The 18082-nt window shown below is 45.1% G+C and overlaps 1 protein-coding gene across 3 annotated transcripts in view; it reads left to right on the top strand.

The window, feature by feature from the left end:
• The window catches only part of TRIM29 (tripartite motif containing 29), a 53146-nt gene that overhangs the window by 8887 nt on the left and 26177 nt on the right, over positions 1–18082 (top strand). For all 3 annotated transcript variants that reach the window (XM_081172594.1, XM_081172593.1, XM_081172592.1), the window contains exon 2: positions 17795–17890. In XM_081172594.1, coding sequence (XP_081028720.1) covers positions 17795–17890 — 96 coding nt within the window. The remainder of the gene's footprint in view (positions 1–17794; positions 17891–18082) is intronic.

The raw sequence follows: 18082 nt of genomic DNA, 5'->3' as shown, positions 1-18082 counted from the left end.
TATGTTGCCATGTAAACAAATTTGTAAATCTATGAAAAGAAACGCAATAAAAAATCTTAATAAAAAAAAAAAAAAAGAAAACTCTATCTGATGTGTTTTCTCAACTAAGCAACAGTTCATGAGGTAATAATTTCCTACATGTAACTGCTAAAGAATAGGCCATTGGAAATAAATAGATGGCATTATAAAAACAGCCAGGCCAGTAAAAATATTGGTCAGAGGCACCCTCAACAGGAAGTGTATAATTTTAGGATTCGCAGCAGCAACAAAAATCAATGTATTCTCACCTCTAAATCCTATCCAGCATTTCAGCCAGCAATGCACTCCTCTAGGCTTCTCCAATCTATCCAAACCACTGTGTCTTCCATTTTTCCTTTTCCTACTGACACACAACATTTCATGGCCAGTGAGTGTTGCTGAATTATCCTTGGAGTTTCTCCCAGAAGCAGGCTGACACCTCCATCTTGTTTCCCAGTTACCCCATTTTGAATACAATCCAGTTGTTGCTGATGATTCAATTTAAATCTTGCGCATCCTCCCGAAGGAGCCCACTGGCTCCCAGATTGGCACTTGTTCCCTGAGTTTGTTATTAGAGGGAATGATCATCCAAATGGAGGTCAAGCAAGTAGTCTATAAAGTTCAGTATTGTCAACTCTGATAGGTAATGGCCCCATAAGAAAGCATGGAAGGATACATGGGAGCCCAGAGATTGGACACAGCAAAACAGATATGCACATAGGGATGGACTAATCTGTCAATATCACTTTCTCTTGGTTCCTCATTTGTTTTCCACTTTTAAGTTCAGTTGTTTACATTTCTGCAAAAGTTTGTGATTTTTTTTAAGCCCTCATGAAAATTCATCAGCATTTTAAGTGCTCACTTCTCTTAACACTCACTTTTGTATGCAATTTCCCCCAACATAATGCATTTGTATATGCTATTGTCACTAATGCATGCATTTTGCTGCATGCTTTTCCCTGATGTATGCATTTTTGTGCACATTATTAGAATGATGCACCGCAAAATTCGAGAAGTGTGAATTTCGATGGATGGCTGTGTTTTGGTTCTCGTTTAGTTTTGAAAAGGGAGAATTTGATAGATTCAGCCTTCAAGGTGAACTGAACTAAATTTCTCCCCATCCCCAAGAGCAGAGCATCACATCTCATGGGACAAACTACTGAGAGGGTTAAAGAGATGACGAACATGTGGGACTAACTGGGGATCTGGGTAACCCTTAAACATGTTCTGATGTATCAGGGAAGGCACATAGCTCACTGCTTTGGACGCAGAAGCTCCTGGGCTCAATCCTGCCCATCGTCAAAGGTTCAGGTGGCAAGTGATGTGGAAAACCTCTGCACAAGACCCTGGAGAGCTGCTGCCAGTCAGAGTTATGCCCTGGGCCTGTTGTTCAACATCTATTAAAATGGCTTGGATGAAGGAGTTGAGGGACTGCTCATCAAATTTGCAGATAACACCAAACTGGGAGAGGTAGCTAATGCTGCAGAAGACAGAATAGGATTCAGGATGAACTGAACAGATTGACAAAGCAAACAAAATGAATTTCAGCTGGGATAAATGTCAGGTTCCACACTTAGGCAGGAATAACCAGCTGCACAAAGATAATATGGTAGACACCTAGCTTACCAGTATTATATGGGAAAAGGATCTAGAGGTCGTAGTAGACCACAAGCTTAACATGAGCCAACAGTGTGATGCAGCAGCAAAAAAGCTGTTCTACACTGCGTAAACAGAAGTATAGTGTCCCAGTCAAGGGAAGTAATAGTACCGCACTATTCTGCCTTCTTCAGATCACACCTGGAGTGATCTGGAAGGTGTGCAGAGGAGGGTAACAAAGAGGATAAAGGGTCTGGAAGCCAAGCCATATGAGGAACAGTTGAGGGAATTTGGTATGCTTAGCCTAGAAAAGAGGAGACTGAGAGAAGATGTGATAGCCATCTTCAAATATCTGAAGGGCTGTCACATGGAGGGTGGAGTAAGCTTGTTTTCTCCTGCTCTGGAGCATAAGACCCAACTCAATGGCTTCAAGTTACAAGAAAGGAGAGTCCAAGTTTCAAGAAAGGAGATTCCATCAAGAAGAACTTTCTGACAATAAGAGCTGCTCGGCAGTGGAACAGACTCCCTTGGAATGTGGTGGATTCTCTTTCATGGGAGGTTTTTAGGCAGAGGTTGGATGGTCACCTGTCATGGATGCTTTAGCTGTGATTCCTGCATAGCAGAGGGGTTGGACTAGATGACCCTCAGGACCCCTTCCAATTCGACAGTTATATGAGTGTCAATAAGACTGACCTGGTGTAAGACAGCTTCCTTTGTCCTTAGCTACAGTTTTGCTTTCCTGTACACTGGGAAAAGTAACAAACCTTTTTTTTATTATACCCCTGGGATAGTAACTTTCAAAAATAAAATAAAATGGAGGTCATGAGCAAGAATTTCAGAAGATGACATTTCAATGAGTGTTCGTCATTTAGTAAGGGATTAGAAACTTCTTGTTTCTTTTCCCCATCTGCTGGCCTCCCTAGCTTCATTCCAAAGCCTTGCCTGTAGGCTGTGATTCACAAGGCATGCCAGGACTTGAGGGGAGCTGAAATTAACTGGAAATCTCCTGACCTGATTCTTGCTGCTCATGTAGATAAAAACTGGAACTTGGTTTTGAGCATTGCTCGCTCACTCTGGTCTGCATATGAGGCTGGGGTGAGAGAGGCTTGGTATGAAAACCTTTGGAAATGGGGACTCTGTCACCCTGCCAATGCCAAGGCAGAGTTAATGTCTTTTCAAGTCAAAGCCAAGAGCCCAAACACAGAAAAAATGGTTGACCCAATTTAAATCCAGCCAGGTGTAATGCTCTGAGAGTTACAAACTGGCCTTTTAAAAATAAAATTAAAAGAAAAGTTTGGATTTGATATCCCACTTTATCACTACCCTAAGGAGTCTCAAAGCGGCTAACCTTCTCCTTTCCTTTCCTCCCCCACAACAAACACTCTGTGAGGTGAGTGAGGCTGAGAGACTTCAGAGAAGTGTGACTGGCCCAAGGTCACCCAGCAGCTGCATGTGGAGGAGCAGGGAATCAAACCCGGTTCACCAGAATACGAGTCCACTGCTCTTAACCACTACACCACATTGAGGGCAGCCTCTTTTTTACTGCTTTTTTAGCAGCTCAGGATGGTGTGTATGCCTCTCCCTCCAATTTATACTCACAACAACCCTGTGAGGTAGAACAGGCTGAGAGAGAGTGACCATACCAAGATTGTTCCATTAGTATCATGTGTGAGTGGGGATTTAACTTGGTTCACAGTGGTTCTAAGTGAGGGGTGGCTAATCTTGCACTATCCAGATGTGGCTGGATTACGACTTCTATCATCCCTGTCCATTGGTCATGGTCACTGGGGCTGATGGGAACTGGAGTCCAACAACATCTGAAGGACCACAGGTTAGCCACACCTGCTGTAAGTCACTGCAATGGCTTATATGGGATGTACGCAAAGCTGAAGAGCCGTTTATGGGTCTCGCTTGCTTGCTAATTGCTATGCATTTATGCAGATTGCAAGTGCTGATGATGTAAAATCCAAAAGATACCTGGGTATTTTTTTAAAATTGCAACTTCTGCCCACCCGTCGTACCTCCATTTGAGGAAACTGTGTGGAAATGGTAGCCTCCCCTCCATCATGGAACTTGAAAAAGCAATACAGCAAATGTCTCCTTGATGACTTGTCTTTATATCTAAGAGCTGTGATAAACCCGCGAGAGTCAGAAATGCGGCAACACCCCTTCCTTTCTCTGTTTTCAGCAGAGCATGCTCTAGCCTTTAGCAGTCAGAGGCAAAAGCCTCTCAGAATTTACTGCTTTCCAAAGTTAAGCCCAATATGTGAGATTCCAGCAGGATTATATGATTTTTTTCCAGCTCTGTCTTTCTATTTGAATGTCAGAGCAGATGCTAAGACTGTGTGAGGTGTCATGTTACCAACAGTATTATCCTTAAAGCTCCTTGGATTCTGTTCCTTCTTCTTTCTCTTTCTTTCATTTTCTTGCCGAGGTTTTTCGTTTTGTTTTTTTCCTTACAAAAACTTTCTGTCAAAGCTGCCAAGCCTTCAGGCTCACAGAATTGAAGAAAGAGTGAGGGAAAAGTTTACAAAAATACCCTAAGTACAAAACAGGGTGGAAAAAAAAGATTACTGAATAAAATTCTCTTTCACACACAAAGCATTGGAGCAAACATTCTCTGTTAGCAAAAGAGAGTTTTACAAACAGAATCTGGAAGTGCTTCCAGGGAGCTAGATACATTTTTTATATTTATAAATATTTTTATTTCCAGTACTCTTTTTCTGAAGGTTATTTTTCTCCCTCCACCCACAAAAACCTGATAAAGCATAAGAAATATCTGACAACCACAGGTCTGGAAATAACAAAGAACTGTTGGCCCAGCCCTCATCTTGTGTCAAATCTCATCTGAGTGAGAAGGCTTTGATTTTCCCCCTGCCTTTTAAAATTTATTTTCTTCCTCCTTGTTTCCTTTTGTGGGTTTAATGAAGCTCTTTAGAAGCACTGTCAGTGACTGGAACTGGGTGTTTCTAATTTAAACAAAGTGGTGTGCAGATGAAAACCTGTTCAAAGTACTTAGCCAGCCTTTGATACCTCCGTGCTCACTGGAGAAGGGGGCTTGGAGACTTCCCGTAGCTTTGAGAGAGGTTTGTGTTTTGTAACAAGTTTCCTCTCAGAGTACAAACAAGCCTTCCGAAGTATATGCATTGAATCCAGTTCTTTGTTATCCCTTATTGATGAAAGGACTGTTGCTATTAGGAGAGGTGCAAAAACACGACACGCAAATCTGGTTTCTCATAGGAAGATAAGAAGCTGCCAGTAGGGACCAGTGTAAAGAGAGACAGCCCCCCTTCTGACACACTGAATTTCTGCTGCTTACCTGAGCTGGGGCAAGGAAGGGAGGTGGCGAATTCAGGACTGGTGCTTCTGCAGGACAGTACAGTGGTACCTCGGGTTACATACGCTTCAGGTTACAAACTCTGCTAACCCAGAAATAGTACCTCGGGTTAAGAACTTTGCTTCAGGATGAGAACAGAAATTGTGCTCTGGCGGTGCAGCGGCAGCAGGAGGCCCCATTAGCCAAAGTGTTGCTTCAGGTTAAGAACAGTTTCAGGTTAAGAACAGACCTCCAGAACTAATTAAATACTTAACTTGAGGTACCATTGTACTCAGAGTGGTTTTGCTGGTGCCTCCATAAAGCCCTAGAGCCCCACCCTGCCCAACCACCATCCAGGTAAGTTGTAGTGATGCTGGTGTCAGGCTCTACCACACCACACATTGGCCCATCTGGCTCAGTATTGTCTACACTGAATGGCAGAAGCTCTCCAGGGGTTCAGATAGGGTTATCTCCCAGCCCTACCTGGAGATGCCAGGGATTGAACTTCAGACCTCTGCCACTGAGCTATAGGCCTTCTGTATATGTCCCTGAGTTGGCTCCCAATGCAGAGGCTGTGATTTATGGATGGGGCTGAGTCCTGGAAGTTCTGAATTAGGCTGAATTAGAGGTGGGGTTTGTAAGACCAGATATCAGTGGAAAGAGAAGAATCTCTCTCACACGCTGGAATGGTGGTGTACCTGCCCCTCCTTTCTCCCAAGCTGACTGTTAGAAGATCTGGCTGGCCTCTTAGTTTTGCAAAATGTCTGCTGCTGCTCTTGGTACCACAACCAAAGAAGGTGAGACCCAGTGGCCTGGGTTCACAGATAAGGCTAAAACATGGTTTGTTTAGTCACAGTGTGGCTTGTTTGAACACACGAGCTCAGCCCACCAGACAAACCATGGTCTGATTTCTGGAAAAGCAGAAAAAAACCATGGTTTGTTGACTTACACTTGAAATGATAACATTCTCAAAATAAGTATAAAATCAGTAGTTTTAAAAACATGACTAGTTTGTGAACATTCCTGTGGCATCTAGAATGCTGAGTTGGAAAGACCCATTGCTCAGTTTTTCATGGAGGTATAAGGGACTTTGTGTGTGCTTGGCAAATTTCATCTATTATTACAACTGAGCTGGTGTGAAAGTCTAATGCTTGTGTCTATCATAAAGGGGACTTCTGCACTAGTGACAGGAGGGGTCTCTTTTATTCTGCTGCAAAATGTTAAACACGTAAGTTCTTCATTTGCCATAAAAGAAACCAAGAACTTGACTTATTCTGAGTTTTAAGCTTGTGATTTTCAAGATTTTTTTTGGGGGGGGGGGAGAATAAAAAATGTTGTTTTAGTCCACCCCAATGACCTAGTATTGTAAGTCTTTATTGGCACGTTGATCTTATCAGTGTTGTAACATTACGTGAGATCATTGTTGGAGAGCAAGATTGAAAGTTAAGAAAATTAAGAAACCAGAAACTAAAAAGTCAACCACTGGAGTTAATCAGACAGACTTAATCAGTAGTTTACTGGACATAGCTAGGTGTTGGGGAGTCTGTGATACAATAAAAGAAGTGACTTTCAGAATGACTGTGATGGGGTCAGCTGCATGGATCCCAAACAGAGGTCAAGGGCCATTTGGGAATTGACACTTCAAAACTGTTATCAGGAGAGCAGCCTCACCTTGGGGGTACAGGACACACAAAGCTTTGTTCCCTAACAGCTCACTGTCAATCCACAGGATCTGGTGCCTGAGGCAGTTGCCTCCCTCTGCCTAATGGTAGGGCCACCCCCCCTGGGGTTGACTTGCCACATTGCACAATAGAAGCACATCATAATTCATTATACAAGAGTCACATTCAGCCATCCTTTGATGCTCATTCTCACCACTGTGGTTGGGTTTGGTCAGGGCTCTTGCAAATGAGTTGTGGGAGGAGATTTGGGTGAACACCCAGAACTTTCACTGAGGAATGACAAGGGGTTGCTTGAGTTTCCTCTTTCATCACCATATTGATTTGAGATCATCATTGCCTCATGGTGCACACAGATCAGATATATGTGTTTAGCATACTCAAACTCTGGCTTACTTTTCACCTTCCCATGCATGTCACATCCCAGCTCACATGCGGGTGGCTAGCTTTATTCTTATTCTATTATCCTACTAATGTCTACAACCAGTTCCTGCGGGTGGGGAAGTTGGCCATTTGCTGAAGTCTCAAGACTGAGAAAGAACCCACTGCCTGAACAGCATTTCCATTCTCACTTTGCATTTCAGAGGGAAGTCACATACAGCTGTCAGGTGGGAGCCAGGAGGGCAAGGTAGGAATCAGAGCCAGGAATTCAGAACCAGAGAACAAGCCAAGAGCCAGGGAGGACAACCATTGATCAAGCAATGGTCTGAATAGGAAGCCCTTTATAGCTCTTTCTGTTGAAGAGAGTCAATGTTCAAAGTCCAGATGAGCAGAGACCATTCAGGACTTGGGAACCTTTTTCTGCTTAACCCAGACTTCCCCAATGTAGTGTCCTTCGTATATTGTTGAACTATAACTCCAATCAACTCTGGCTTTTGGCCTTACTGGCTGGTGCTAATGGCAGCTGTAGCTCAAAACATCTAGTCAACATCTGATTGGGAAAGGCTGGCTTAAGCAGTTACATCAACCTGCAGCTCAGGTGGTTTCTTGCAAGGGTCAGCCAGGCCAGGATGAGAGCCAGATTTCCTTAGGACTTTGATGGATCCATGCAAACATGGCCTCCTGCACTGTACTGCTGCCCTATCAGTCTCCCCTCCAATGTTATTGCTGTTGTGCCAGGAGATGCCACTACCAATCCCTCATCTTCCCCTTCTGGACCTGGATTTCTCTCTCAGGCAGGCAGGCAGGCAGACAAGCTGCAGTGGTGCTTTGTAAAGCAAGCAAGGCTCCAATGCATAAATACTGCTCATCACCTTACATTGCAATGCACAACATCAAAGTTGAACCCTGAATTTTGGGTAATCTAAGATGATGTCTGTCCGTCATGTGTTGAAGCCAAATGCTGGTTTAGCTCCCATTCCTGAGTGCTGTAGCCCAGGCATAGGCAAACTCTGGCCCTCCAGATGTTTGGGACTACAATTCCTATCATCCTTGACCACTGGTCCTATTAGCTAGGGATGAAGGGAATTGTAGTCCCAAACATCTGGAGGACCGGAGTTTGCCTATGCCTGCTGTAGCCAATTAGCAGTGCATCTGAATGAGGGGAGTGTTTTGTTCGGGCAGCAGTAGTGCCAACTGAGGTCTCTCAATGCAAGGGCAGGGGCAGCAGCAATGCTGAATAGGAGTCCTGGTAGGTGGGTGTCAGGGGTGGATATGGACCCTTCTGAGTTCCAGGTCCACCACCAACCATTACAAGTCCCAATGTTGATCCTGAACCATACCTAAAGCCATGGGGTTCCTGGTTCTAACCTGGCAGTTTCTGATATTGCACTCATGATGCTCACAGCCAACACAGGAGATGCTTCTGCTTACATGCCTTGCACCTTCCAGGTTAAGAAAACCTACTGAAGGTGCCTTACCCAGGGTATTCCATCCCACCCTCAACTTCTAAGAGCCAGCAGGGGAAGTATCTATGCAAATGTTGCAAAAAGGTAGAATGCACTCATTGAATGGTAACAGGATCATTGAAGCACATATGCTGGCGATGTGGTTGGCCCTCACATTCCCAAGGTTTCTACCTGACACACGCCTTTTCTGCATGTAATTTGCCCCCCTCCCAAATTGAAGTGGTACGATCCCAACAGCCACATCATTTCCATGGTACTGTAGGTTTTGCATAAATATCAAATAATGTAAACACAATAAGGAGTAACCTACAATCACTGGTCAGGATTGCCTCTTCTGGCTCAAACTGGCTGGACAAATCCTTTTCAAATGCTGCTTTTGCTCAGCCCAAGAACATGTTCAGCACAGAAACAAACACTAGGCGGTTCTGAAGAGGGTGATCTTCAAAAGGGATCGCATTGTGCTCCGTGTATTGCATGTGAAGTGTGGGTTGCCAAGAGCTGACCTGAAGGGGGCTCTAACATCCTTAAGAGCTGCACTACCGAGAGAAGTTCTGAAAGCACAGCATCTCCCATTGTGAGGCATTCTGACAAAAGGAAGCACACCTGTCTGTCTGCATTGCTCCCACTCTCCCTGCCATGCAGCTATTCAGAGCATAGAGTCTTCTTTGCTTAAGGAGATGGAAATTGATTCCCAATGCCACAGATTTTAGGTGGGGTGGGACAAAGCAGCGGTTGCGTGTTTGTGTGCAATGGTCACCAAATGACCATCCTGACTATCTCATGCCTCAGCTGGGGCATCCATCTGATCAAGATGGATTGGTTTTGATTATCTAAATGAATTCAGCAGGGATTTTTTTTTGGGGGTGGTGGATGTGTGCAGCCCAAAAGTTGTCCTGTCTCCCTCCATTTTCTGCATAGAGAAAGGAGGCAGTGATGGCCACTTGCTGAAATGCCTTTAAAAGGAGTAGACAATTTCATAGAGGAGAAGGCTTTCAATGGCTTTTATCCATGATCTCTATGCTCTGCCTCCCTAGTCAGATGCAGTCATGCTTCTGAATGCCAGTTTCTGGAAACCTCAGAAAGGGAGAGTGGGTTCTTTGTGCTCAAATCCTGCCTGCAGTTTTCCCACAGGCATCTGGTTGGTCACTGTGGGAACAGGGTGCTGGCCTTGATGGGCCACTGGCCTGATCCAGCAGGCTCTTCCCATGTTCTTAACAGCAACATCCTACAATGAGACATGTGGGATTGAGGTTACCTGGAGGGACCCCTGTGCATTGCAGAAACCCCAAATTGAGGTTTGTTTTTTTTTAAAAAATGTACTCCCCCTACTTTAAGTGGGTCTGACTGGATGTACTACCTGTGCTCCTAAGTTGCAGAAATATAATAGGAAGAGAGGAAGCAAGTCAGAGGATTGCTTCATCTAGTTCAGTATTGTCTCCACACGGACTGGAAGCTGTTTTCCCAGGTTTTCAATAGAAGACATTCCAAGCTCTACCTGGAGATTCCAGGGATTGAACCTGGAACCTTCTGTGTGTCAATAAGTGCTCTGCAGCTGAGCTGCCGCCTGTCCCTTCTGCCACTGAGCACAATGGGATGGTGATGCCTCTCAACTGCCCATCCATCATTTCATCAGCTCCCTTTGGTCTGATCATTTTTCTAGTCAAAACTGGCAAAATCATGCCTCTCTCTAATGATAAAAAAGTTTAGTAAATAATGATGGGTGTGGACTCTATTCCATCTCCCTTGTTTCCTTTGGTTTAATTCCTCCACTTCTATCTAGCCATATCAGCTTTCAACATATAATGGGCATATACTAGTTTAACTGCTTCGGCTCTCCCCCAGAGAATCCTGGGAAATGTAGTTGGGTGATGGAACCAGGAATTAGTCCAAGAAGCTTAACCTCCTCTAAAGTTCTTTAGGAAGAAGGAATGACTGGTGAAAAAGTTGAAGCCTCTGTGGGCACACACTCTCCTTCCCCCTATTTGTCCCTTAGTTTTTCTGCCTTGCCACCTAGCTGTGGTGTCCCACTGATCAGGGCTGGTTTAAACCATTCATGCCATTCCAGTATAGAGGAAGGCTTGAGGTGCAAAATTGTTAGGGGAGAAAAATTTCAACACCGGTGCTGCCTCAGTACAGCTACGTGCTTCCGTCACTGGGCTTTGTTGAAAGTGGCTTCTCCATGCGAAACAGGAAGTGACCTCTCCAGACAATGGAACAACTCTTATTTTCTTGTCTCTGTGGCTGTGATCTCCTAGGTGACGGGGACACTGTTAGGCTGTTGAATGTGCATGCGTACTTTGTCTGTTTCCCTGCCTCCCCACCCCTCCATGCAGCCCTGGGCACTGGCAACCCACGCTACACCATTGGTGGGGAAACCTTAGCCCAGGGGCTGAAAGTGCCCCCAAGTCCATTTATTTGGCCCTTGAGACCCTTCCATCTCTCACCAACCTTGTCCTGCACCCTCCCCAAGTAATTTTGCTCATCTGGATGTGTCCATGGACTATGACGATGTCTCTTGTTGGATGGAATGAGTTCCTGTGGAGAAACCCCTGAGTTTTATGTGCCTGGAACATAATGCCCTGTACAAAGCTAAGTCACACCCCTTCCTTTGCCCACTTTTGCATCTGGTCCTGCCGACCATGGATATGCGACCCATGGATGCTTGCTTAGGAGTGAATGTGGCTTCCAGGTTCCCAATCCTGGTCTAGCCCAGTATTGCCTACTCTGGCTAGCAGCTGCTCTCCAGAGTCTCAAGCTACGCTTCCCCCACCACTTACTTCAGGGGTCAGCAACCTAAGGCTCATGGGCTGGAAGTGGTGCATCAAGGTCGTTTGACCAGCCCATGAGCCGCCACCGAACCAAGTTGCCCACTCGCGTGGGGACTTGCTTCTGCGGCACTGGAAATCGTGTCTGTGCAGATGCAGGCACTGGAAAACTGCATCTGCGCACATGCAGATGCTGGAAATCACATCTACACGCATGCAGATGCCAAAAATCGTGGGCGGGCGCGCTCACACATATGTGCAATTCAGCCCAAGAAGAGATCTTCGCGGGACCGATCCAGCCCAGGCAAGATAAACCTTGCCGAACCCTGACTTACTCTATGCTCCTTTTTAGCAGGTCAGATCACTGGTCTACTAGCACAGTCCTGTCTACACACTGACCGGCAGTGGTTTTCCAGGGCTTCAAACAGGGAGCTTTTCCCAGCCCTGCTAACCTATGACCTATCCATCATCTCTAGGACAGGGGTGAGAGGCCCACTCTGAACACTTCAGCCTTTGTGGAGACATCAGAACACGTCCTTTGAGTCTAAGCCTCTTCTTGATTTACTCCTTTCTTCTCAATTTTTGTATTATGAAAAAATTGCTTCCTCCGGCCCTTTCATGAGCACCTTTAATATATGAGAAAGCACACTTCTCCCACCCCTTTAATAAATCAGACTCTCTTTGGTGTACTCCATTACCTGCCTCGCTGCTCACATTTCTTCCTCCGCCCGCCCCCTTGCCATTATGGCTGTTTGGAATGCGTCAGGCGAGAGCATCCTCACAATCCCTCCCATAAATCTTTGGGGCAAAAGCGCAATCTTTGTGGATGGCAGTGGTTCCAAGGTCTGGGCTACCCTAAATTACCGGTGAAATTTTAATTTGCCATCACTCCAGCTGTGCCTCATTGTGCCGCAGAGATTGATGTTGACACAGCTCCCATCTCCCAGATCAGGAACGCGAGCAGATCAAAGGGATTATGGCTTATACAATGAGTTAGTAACTAAAGGTTTTTTTTAAAAAAACCTCTTGAATCCATCTTGACGACAAGCACCATAAAAGGTCAATTATCCATTCCCTTTCTCTCTCTTTGAAATTGTCTTTCAAGCTCTGCCTAGCCCATACATTGACAGGGCTGCCAATCACTCAGTATTATACCGCTCTATTAAAACTCTGAACAGGTAACCAGCCAGGGAACTCCAATAAAGCCGGCCCTACCATTAGGCACCATGAGATGGCTGCCTCAGATGGCAGAAGATGGGAGGATGGAATGGGGATGGTGAGTTATTGGAGGGGAGAGAATTGTGTGTGCCACATAGTCTGCCCTGAGGTCATACCCACGTTATATTTAGAGCACATGGCTCCCACCAAGAATCTCAGGAAGTTAGTTTCTTAAGAGTGTTGGGAATTATAGCTCTGTGTGTGTGTGTATGGGGGGGGGGTAAACTACAGCTCCCAGGATTCTTTAGGAGAGAGGTCTGGTCCTCTTTGATAGCCAGCAGCATTAGTCTTCACTGTCCAGCTCGCACTTTGCCTCAACCCTGGTGCAGACTGGATTAGTGGAGGGGTCATAAGTGCTTGAATTCATAGAATCATAGAGTTGGAAGGGACCTTCAGGATCATCTAGTCCAACCCCCTGCAATGCAGAAATATGCAGTTGTCCCATATGGGAACTAAACCTACAGCCTTGGCATTATCAGGCACCAGCTTTGATCATGCTTGCTTGAGCCTCAGACTTCCACCGGATGCTACTTTGTCCCTCTCTTTCATGGACTCACCTTTGGGTCCACAACAGAGTAGCAGGCGATGGAGGGCTTCCTTGAAGATTCTCTGTGGTGCAATGGGTCAGTGTGTCTGGCTGTTAATCAGAAGGTTGGTGGTTTGAGCCCACCCTGGGATAGCTGTGGGTTGGACTACATGACCCTTGGGGTCCCTTCTAATTCTACAATTCTAGGATTCTAGAAAGACCCCAGTGAACTTCATTCCAAGGAAACAAAGCTGTGGGAAAGCATCCATCCCTGGAGTCTCTGACTGCTTGGAGGTTGGGGTGGCATGCAACAATACGTACATATTCAAATGAAATAACACTCAAAAAGGAATATTTTGCTGACTGCATAATTCACTTAAAACAAAAAGCCCCAGAAACGGTAAAACCATGAAGTGACAGGGATAGCAAAAACAGGCATTATCCTTCACAAAAACAGGCATTATCCTTCACAAAATAAGCTTCACTCTCCTTTTCCTGGGATGTTAGCTAGGATTTACCCCATTTTTCTTCTTTCTTAAAAAAAAAAGATATACCATCATATTTAGAATAATTGAAGTCTTCTTTTTTTCTAAGTAACATGCAGGAGCATGTTATATTACTTAACATCCTAAAATACCCAACTTCAAAGCTTTATTAAGTTAGCTTCACATGTCTCCACCTTTTAGGAGATTGCACTATGTTCTGCCGCGGGCAACTTCCTAAAGTCCTATGACATTCTGATTACTTTGGAGCACAGATGGTACATACTCCCAAATGCCTGAAAGATCTGTTCCTTCCCTATAGACTCTCTTGGGTCCATCAGTCTCAGAAACTTGGGGTGGTCCAGGAGAGGGCCTTCTCTGTGGCAGCCCCTGTGGCACTTTCAGTATACAGCTTCTGGAAAATACTGAAGACCCACCTCTTTACTCTTTACAGAAGACCCTTTACAGAGGTGTATTTTTTTAGGACCAACCTTATTTCTGTGATTGCCAGTTGTTTTAAACTGTTTCTAATACAGTGTTTTAATTGTTGTAATCTACCTTAGGACCTTAGGATGAAGAGTGGGTAAATGATGATGATAATTCCATCCATCAGACACTATATTGCTGCCCCAGGCAAAATATAGGAAGGTGCCCACCATCCCACCACAATTCTATTTGCAGATGTTAACTGGACAGGTAGCTAAACTGTATTCTACTTTGCTTGCCTCCACTGGACATGAGAGCATCAAAAGAGTGCAGGGCAGACTGGGCGGCATTTTCCTGCTTTTCCTGCCACAATTTCTACCCATCTGCTGCATTCTGCCTAATGGTAGGGCCAGCCCTATTCACTTCATTATACTCCATCTACCTCCCCCCAATTTTTCCCACAACCTCCTTGGGGACAGAGTAACGGGTGGAGTAAGAAACTGGGTCCCTCTGGGCATTCTTTTGAAAGCTTGAAACTCTCCCAGATGGAGTTTTAAGCATTTGAGTACAGTACTTGAAGGCTTTTTCAGAAAGAAAAGAGCCTCATGTTTGCTCATCCCTAGATGGGGCATGAAAGATGTTTATGGCACATCCCAGAGCTGGCCCACCCATGAGGCAGGCTGAGATATCTTACTTCAGGTGGCGGAAGCCTACAAGGTGACAGAGAAGCAGTACCGGTGGCAGCACTGATTTCCCTTGAGATCTTATGAGATCTCACCAAAATCTCATGAGATCTCATGTACTTTGTGAGATCTATCTGGAACCCACCACTATTCAGCCTAGGTGAAGGAGACCACTGCGGAAGCAGGGCAGCACCTTCCTGTTTTGCCTCAGGTGGCAAAATTGGATGTGCCGCCCCATTACATACATTATAAACACATGTACTAGTTTCCATACAAAATGGCTTGACCATCATGGCTTTCCACCCAAAGGCATAATGGGCATTGGTTTTCTCAAGCTGCAGAAGTGCTTTGTTAAGAGATCACTGGCATGTCTATGGTGCCATAGTTCATTGGGTTTGTTGGAGGGTGGCTGAGCTGGCTGTTAAACCAGTTCAGGTAGGCAATTGAGGTCTGCCCTTAGCGGAACAGTTCCTGGTTACTATGTGCTTGCAAAGTCCATCAACAGTGCGAGACCACACATGAATTGAGGGGCATGTTCTCAGATCCACACTATCTCAATCTCATGACACAGCTAGTGTGGGGTTATGGAAGGAGTGTAGGACTTCGTCTTGCTTTCAAATTTCTTTTATTTCCTGCTTCTCATGGGCTGACCTTGGGCAAGTGATTGCCTCTCAGTCTAACTTACTTCTCAGGATTGCACCATAAGGCAAAAGTGAGATGGAAGATTTTCTTGCCTTATACCCTTAGGGCCTGGGTGTGAAACAAATTACAATATTTATCTTTTTTTTAAAAAAGGGGTCCACCCAAGAGATCTGATAAATTTGGCTGAGTTCCTCCTCCCTTTCCATTAGATATTCAGCATGTGAAATGGTGTTATTTATCTGCATTGTAGATTTATTGCAGAGTGCACCAGGTTTTAGTAATGAAAAGCGTGTGTTGACATAGGATTGTAAGAGGGGTTTTTTTTCTTGATTCACTTTCTCAGTTTGGCAGAGAGAAAATAATTCGCCTTTTGTCACCCATCTGTTTTCTGGTTCATCTGAAAAACACAGTGTTTGAATGATGTCCAGGCTAACTAAGCTGCATTAGTTGGATTGTGCAAATGTGTCCAAAGCCCCTGTGGGAATTTCCAAAGACTGCTAAGCAGTAAGATGAAGAGAAGAGCATGCATGTTTTGGATTAATTGATTTGGAAATTAAAGGTTGTTCAATTCCAGCAACACCCATAACTAGAGGTGTGTGTGTATGAAATCTGGAGAATTAGATGAATATAATAATGAATAAAGATGTGTCTAACACTTTCAGATATGTTTAGAGGTAGTGCTCCTTTTTCAGTACCTTGTCAAGTTAACCCTTCTCTTCCCAACTGTGGCCTCCTCCCAAAAAGGTGCCTTGTACTGCAATTAGGATTGGACAAAAGGTTTTCTTTTGGGGTCAATAGGAGATTGCTATGTTTGTTTTGCGTGGGTGGGGTGAGAGGGGGATAGAGGCAAGGAAGGGATACCCCAGGCCATATTGGGAAGCCCCAATGACTGGCTTGTGGGTCACTTGTTCCCTACCTGCTATCCAGGAAAGAAAGGAATTCTTAGGGAAGTTTTTAATGTTTGATGTTTTATTGTGTTTTTAATATTTTGTTGGGAGCCACCCAGAGTGGCTGGGGAAACCCATCCAGATGGGTGGGGTATAAATAAATCATCAGCAGCAGCATCAGCATCAGCATCACAGTATTCCCATCTCTTTGATGTAAAATTGGGAGACCAACATAACAGTCACTTAGGTGGCCTTTTGTGTTCCTTTCTAGCGGTGCTGTGTTAGCACACACAGGATAAACAAAGGAAGGCTAGAAAAAAATTCTTCATCTCTCAGGACCAAGTTATCTTTCTCTGGGTGGCTAAATTTCATAATGTGGAGACATGAATTAGCATGATAGTAATTTGATTTGGCACGATGACTAAATGGAGCCTCCACATTCAAGTGCAGTGTATCTCTGGATATAGTAGATGGCGGGGACAAATGTGCCTTACCTGCTTGTGATCTTGTGGCTGGTCACTGTTGGAAACTGGAGACTGGGCTAGGCAGACCTTTACTCTACAAAGCAGTTCTTAGATTCTTACAAAGAGCAGCTATGTGAGTGCAGGGCTCCAGGTGTGTCGTGGGATGAACTACTGATGTGAAACTGGCCTAGTGCACACCACACAGAAAGACTGCATGCCGAGTGCACAGCAACTCCAAGATTTGCACTGGGGCAAACACGCCTATTTGTGGGTCTCATGCATTGAAATCCAGGTGTCAGTCATAGAATTGTAGAGCTGGATTCCAAGGATCATGTAGTCCAGCTTCTTGCAATGCAGGAATCACAGCTGAATCACCGGGCCACACTTTATGATGGAGAAATAGGGGAAGGCACAGAGAACCGTCTTCCTTCCAGATGCCCTCTGTCACATTTTCATCTACCTGGACAAACCTGATCTTTGGACAGGCAAATTGTTCCTAGAATCATGCACCAGTCAAGGGACAGCCAGCCATGCAAACACATCTTTGCACAACTCTTAACCCTTTCTGCCTCTGCTCTCAAGGCTTGGAAGGGACAAAGTGGACTGTGATTAAACAGTGCCTGAGCGAGCTGGTGGATTTCAGTCCTCCTTTCTGCTCTCACTGTCTTCCTCACCCTGCCTTGATCATGGCATCGTCAAAGGGCTAGACGCAGAGTGAATGAATCTGTGGTCATGTCTAAACAAAATTTCTGCCCAGGGCGTCCTCCTCTCTGTTGCAACATGGGCCACGTCATCCTGTAATTACATGGAAAACTGTTATTGTTGCAGCGACACACCCTGGGCTGGGCCCTGGGCTTCAAACACATCTGGATTTTGAAATCTGGCTCCTTGACACCCTCCACCCCCCACAGCAATCCACATGAATGTGATGGGGGGGGGTTAAGCATAATCCTAACCCCCTAAAAAAACCCCAATTCATGAGGGTAGATAGAAATCTGCTCAAAGCTTTAAGTCTAGTTTTGTGTGTGTGTGTTCGGTTTGGGGATTGGGATTGTCTGACCCAACTAGTGAGATTATCTAGATGAGCTTGTTTATCTGTGATAGCTACTCCTAATTGCCAGGAACCTGTAACTCATGGGAGTTGCAGTCCAGGGGCCAAGGGCAAAAGTAAGCAGCATCTGTGAGCTTTGAAGCTGCCGCCTAGCAGAGTTTGATTTCATTGGTGGCTTTCTTTCCTCTCCACAGACTGAGCTCTCTCTGCAGAAAGAGCAGCTGCAGCTGAAAATCATTGAGCTGGAAGATGAAGTGGACAAGTGGCAGAAAGAGAGGGACCGTATCAAGGTGAGAGCCACACAAAATCCTCCCGCTTCCCTCTTCTTCCCAAAACTACTCCCCCCTCATTGCTCTGCTCATTTCCTTCCTCCTACTTTTTGCACTCCAGCAGAAGCCTTGACCACACCATACATTTAAAGCACTTTGATGCCGCTTTAAACAGTCATGGCTTCCCTCAAAGAATTCTGGGAGCTGTAGTAT

The sequence above is a fragment of the Podarcis bocagei genome (assembly GCF_964188305.1).
Source record: "Podarcis bocagei genome assembly, chromosome: 15".
In the NCBI taxonomy this organism is placed as follows: domain Eukaryota; kingdom Metazoa; phylum Chordata; class Lepidosauria; order Squamata; family Lacertidae; genus Podarcis; species Podarcis bocagei.
This window is presented reverse-complemented; position numbering and strand designations above follow the sequence as displayed.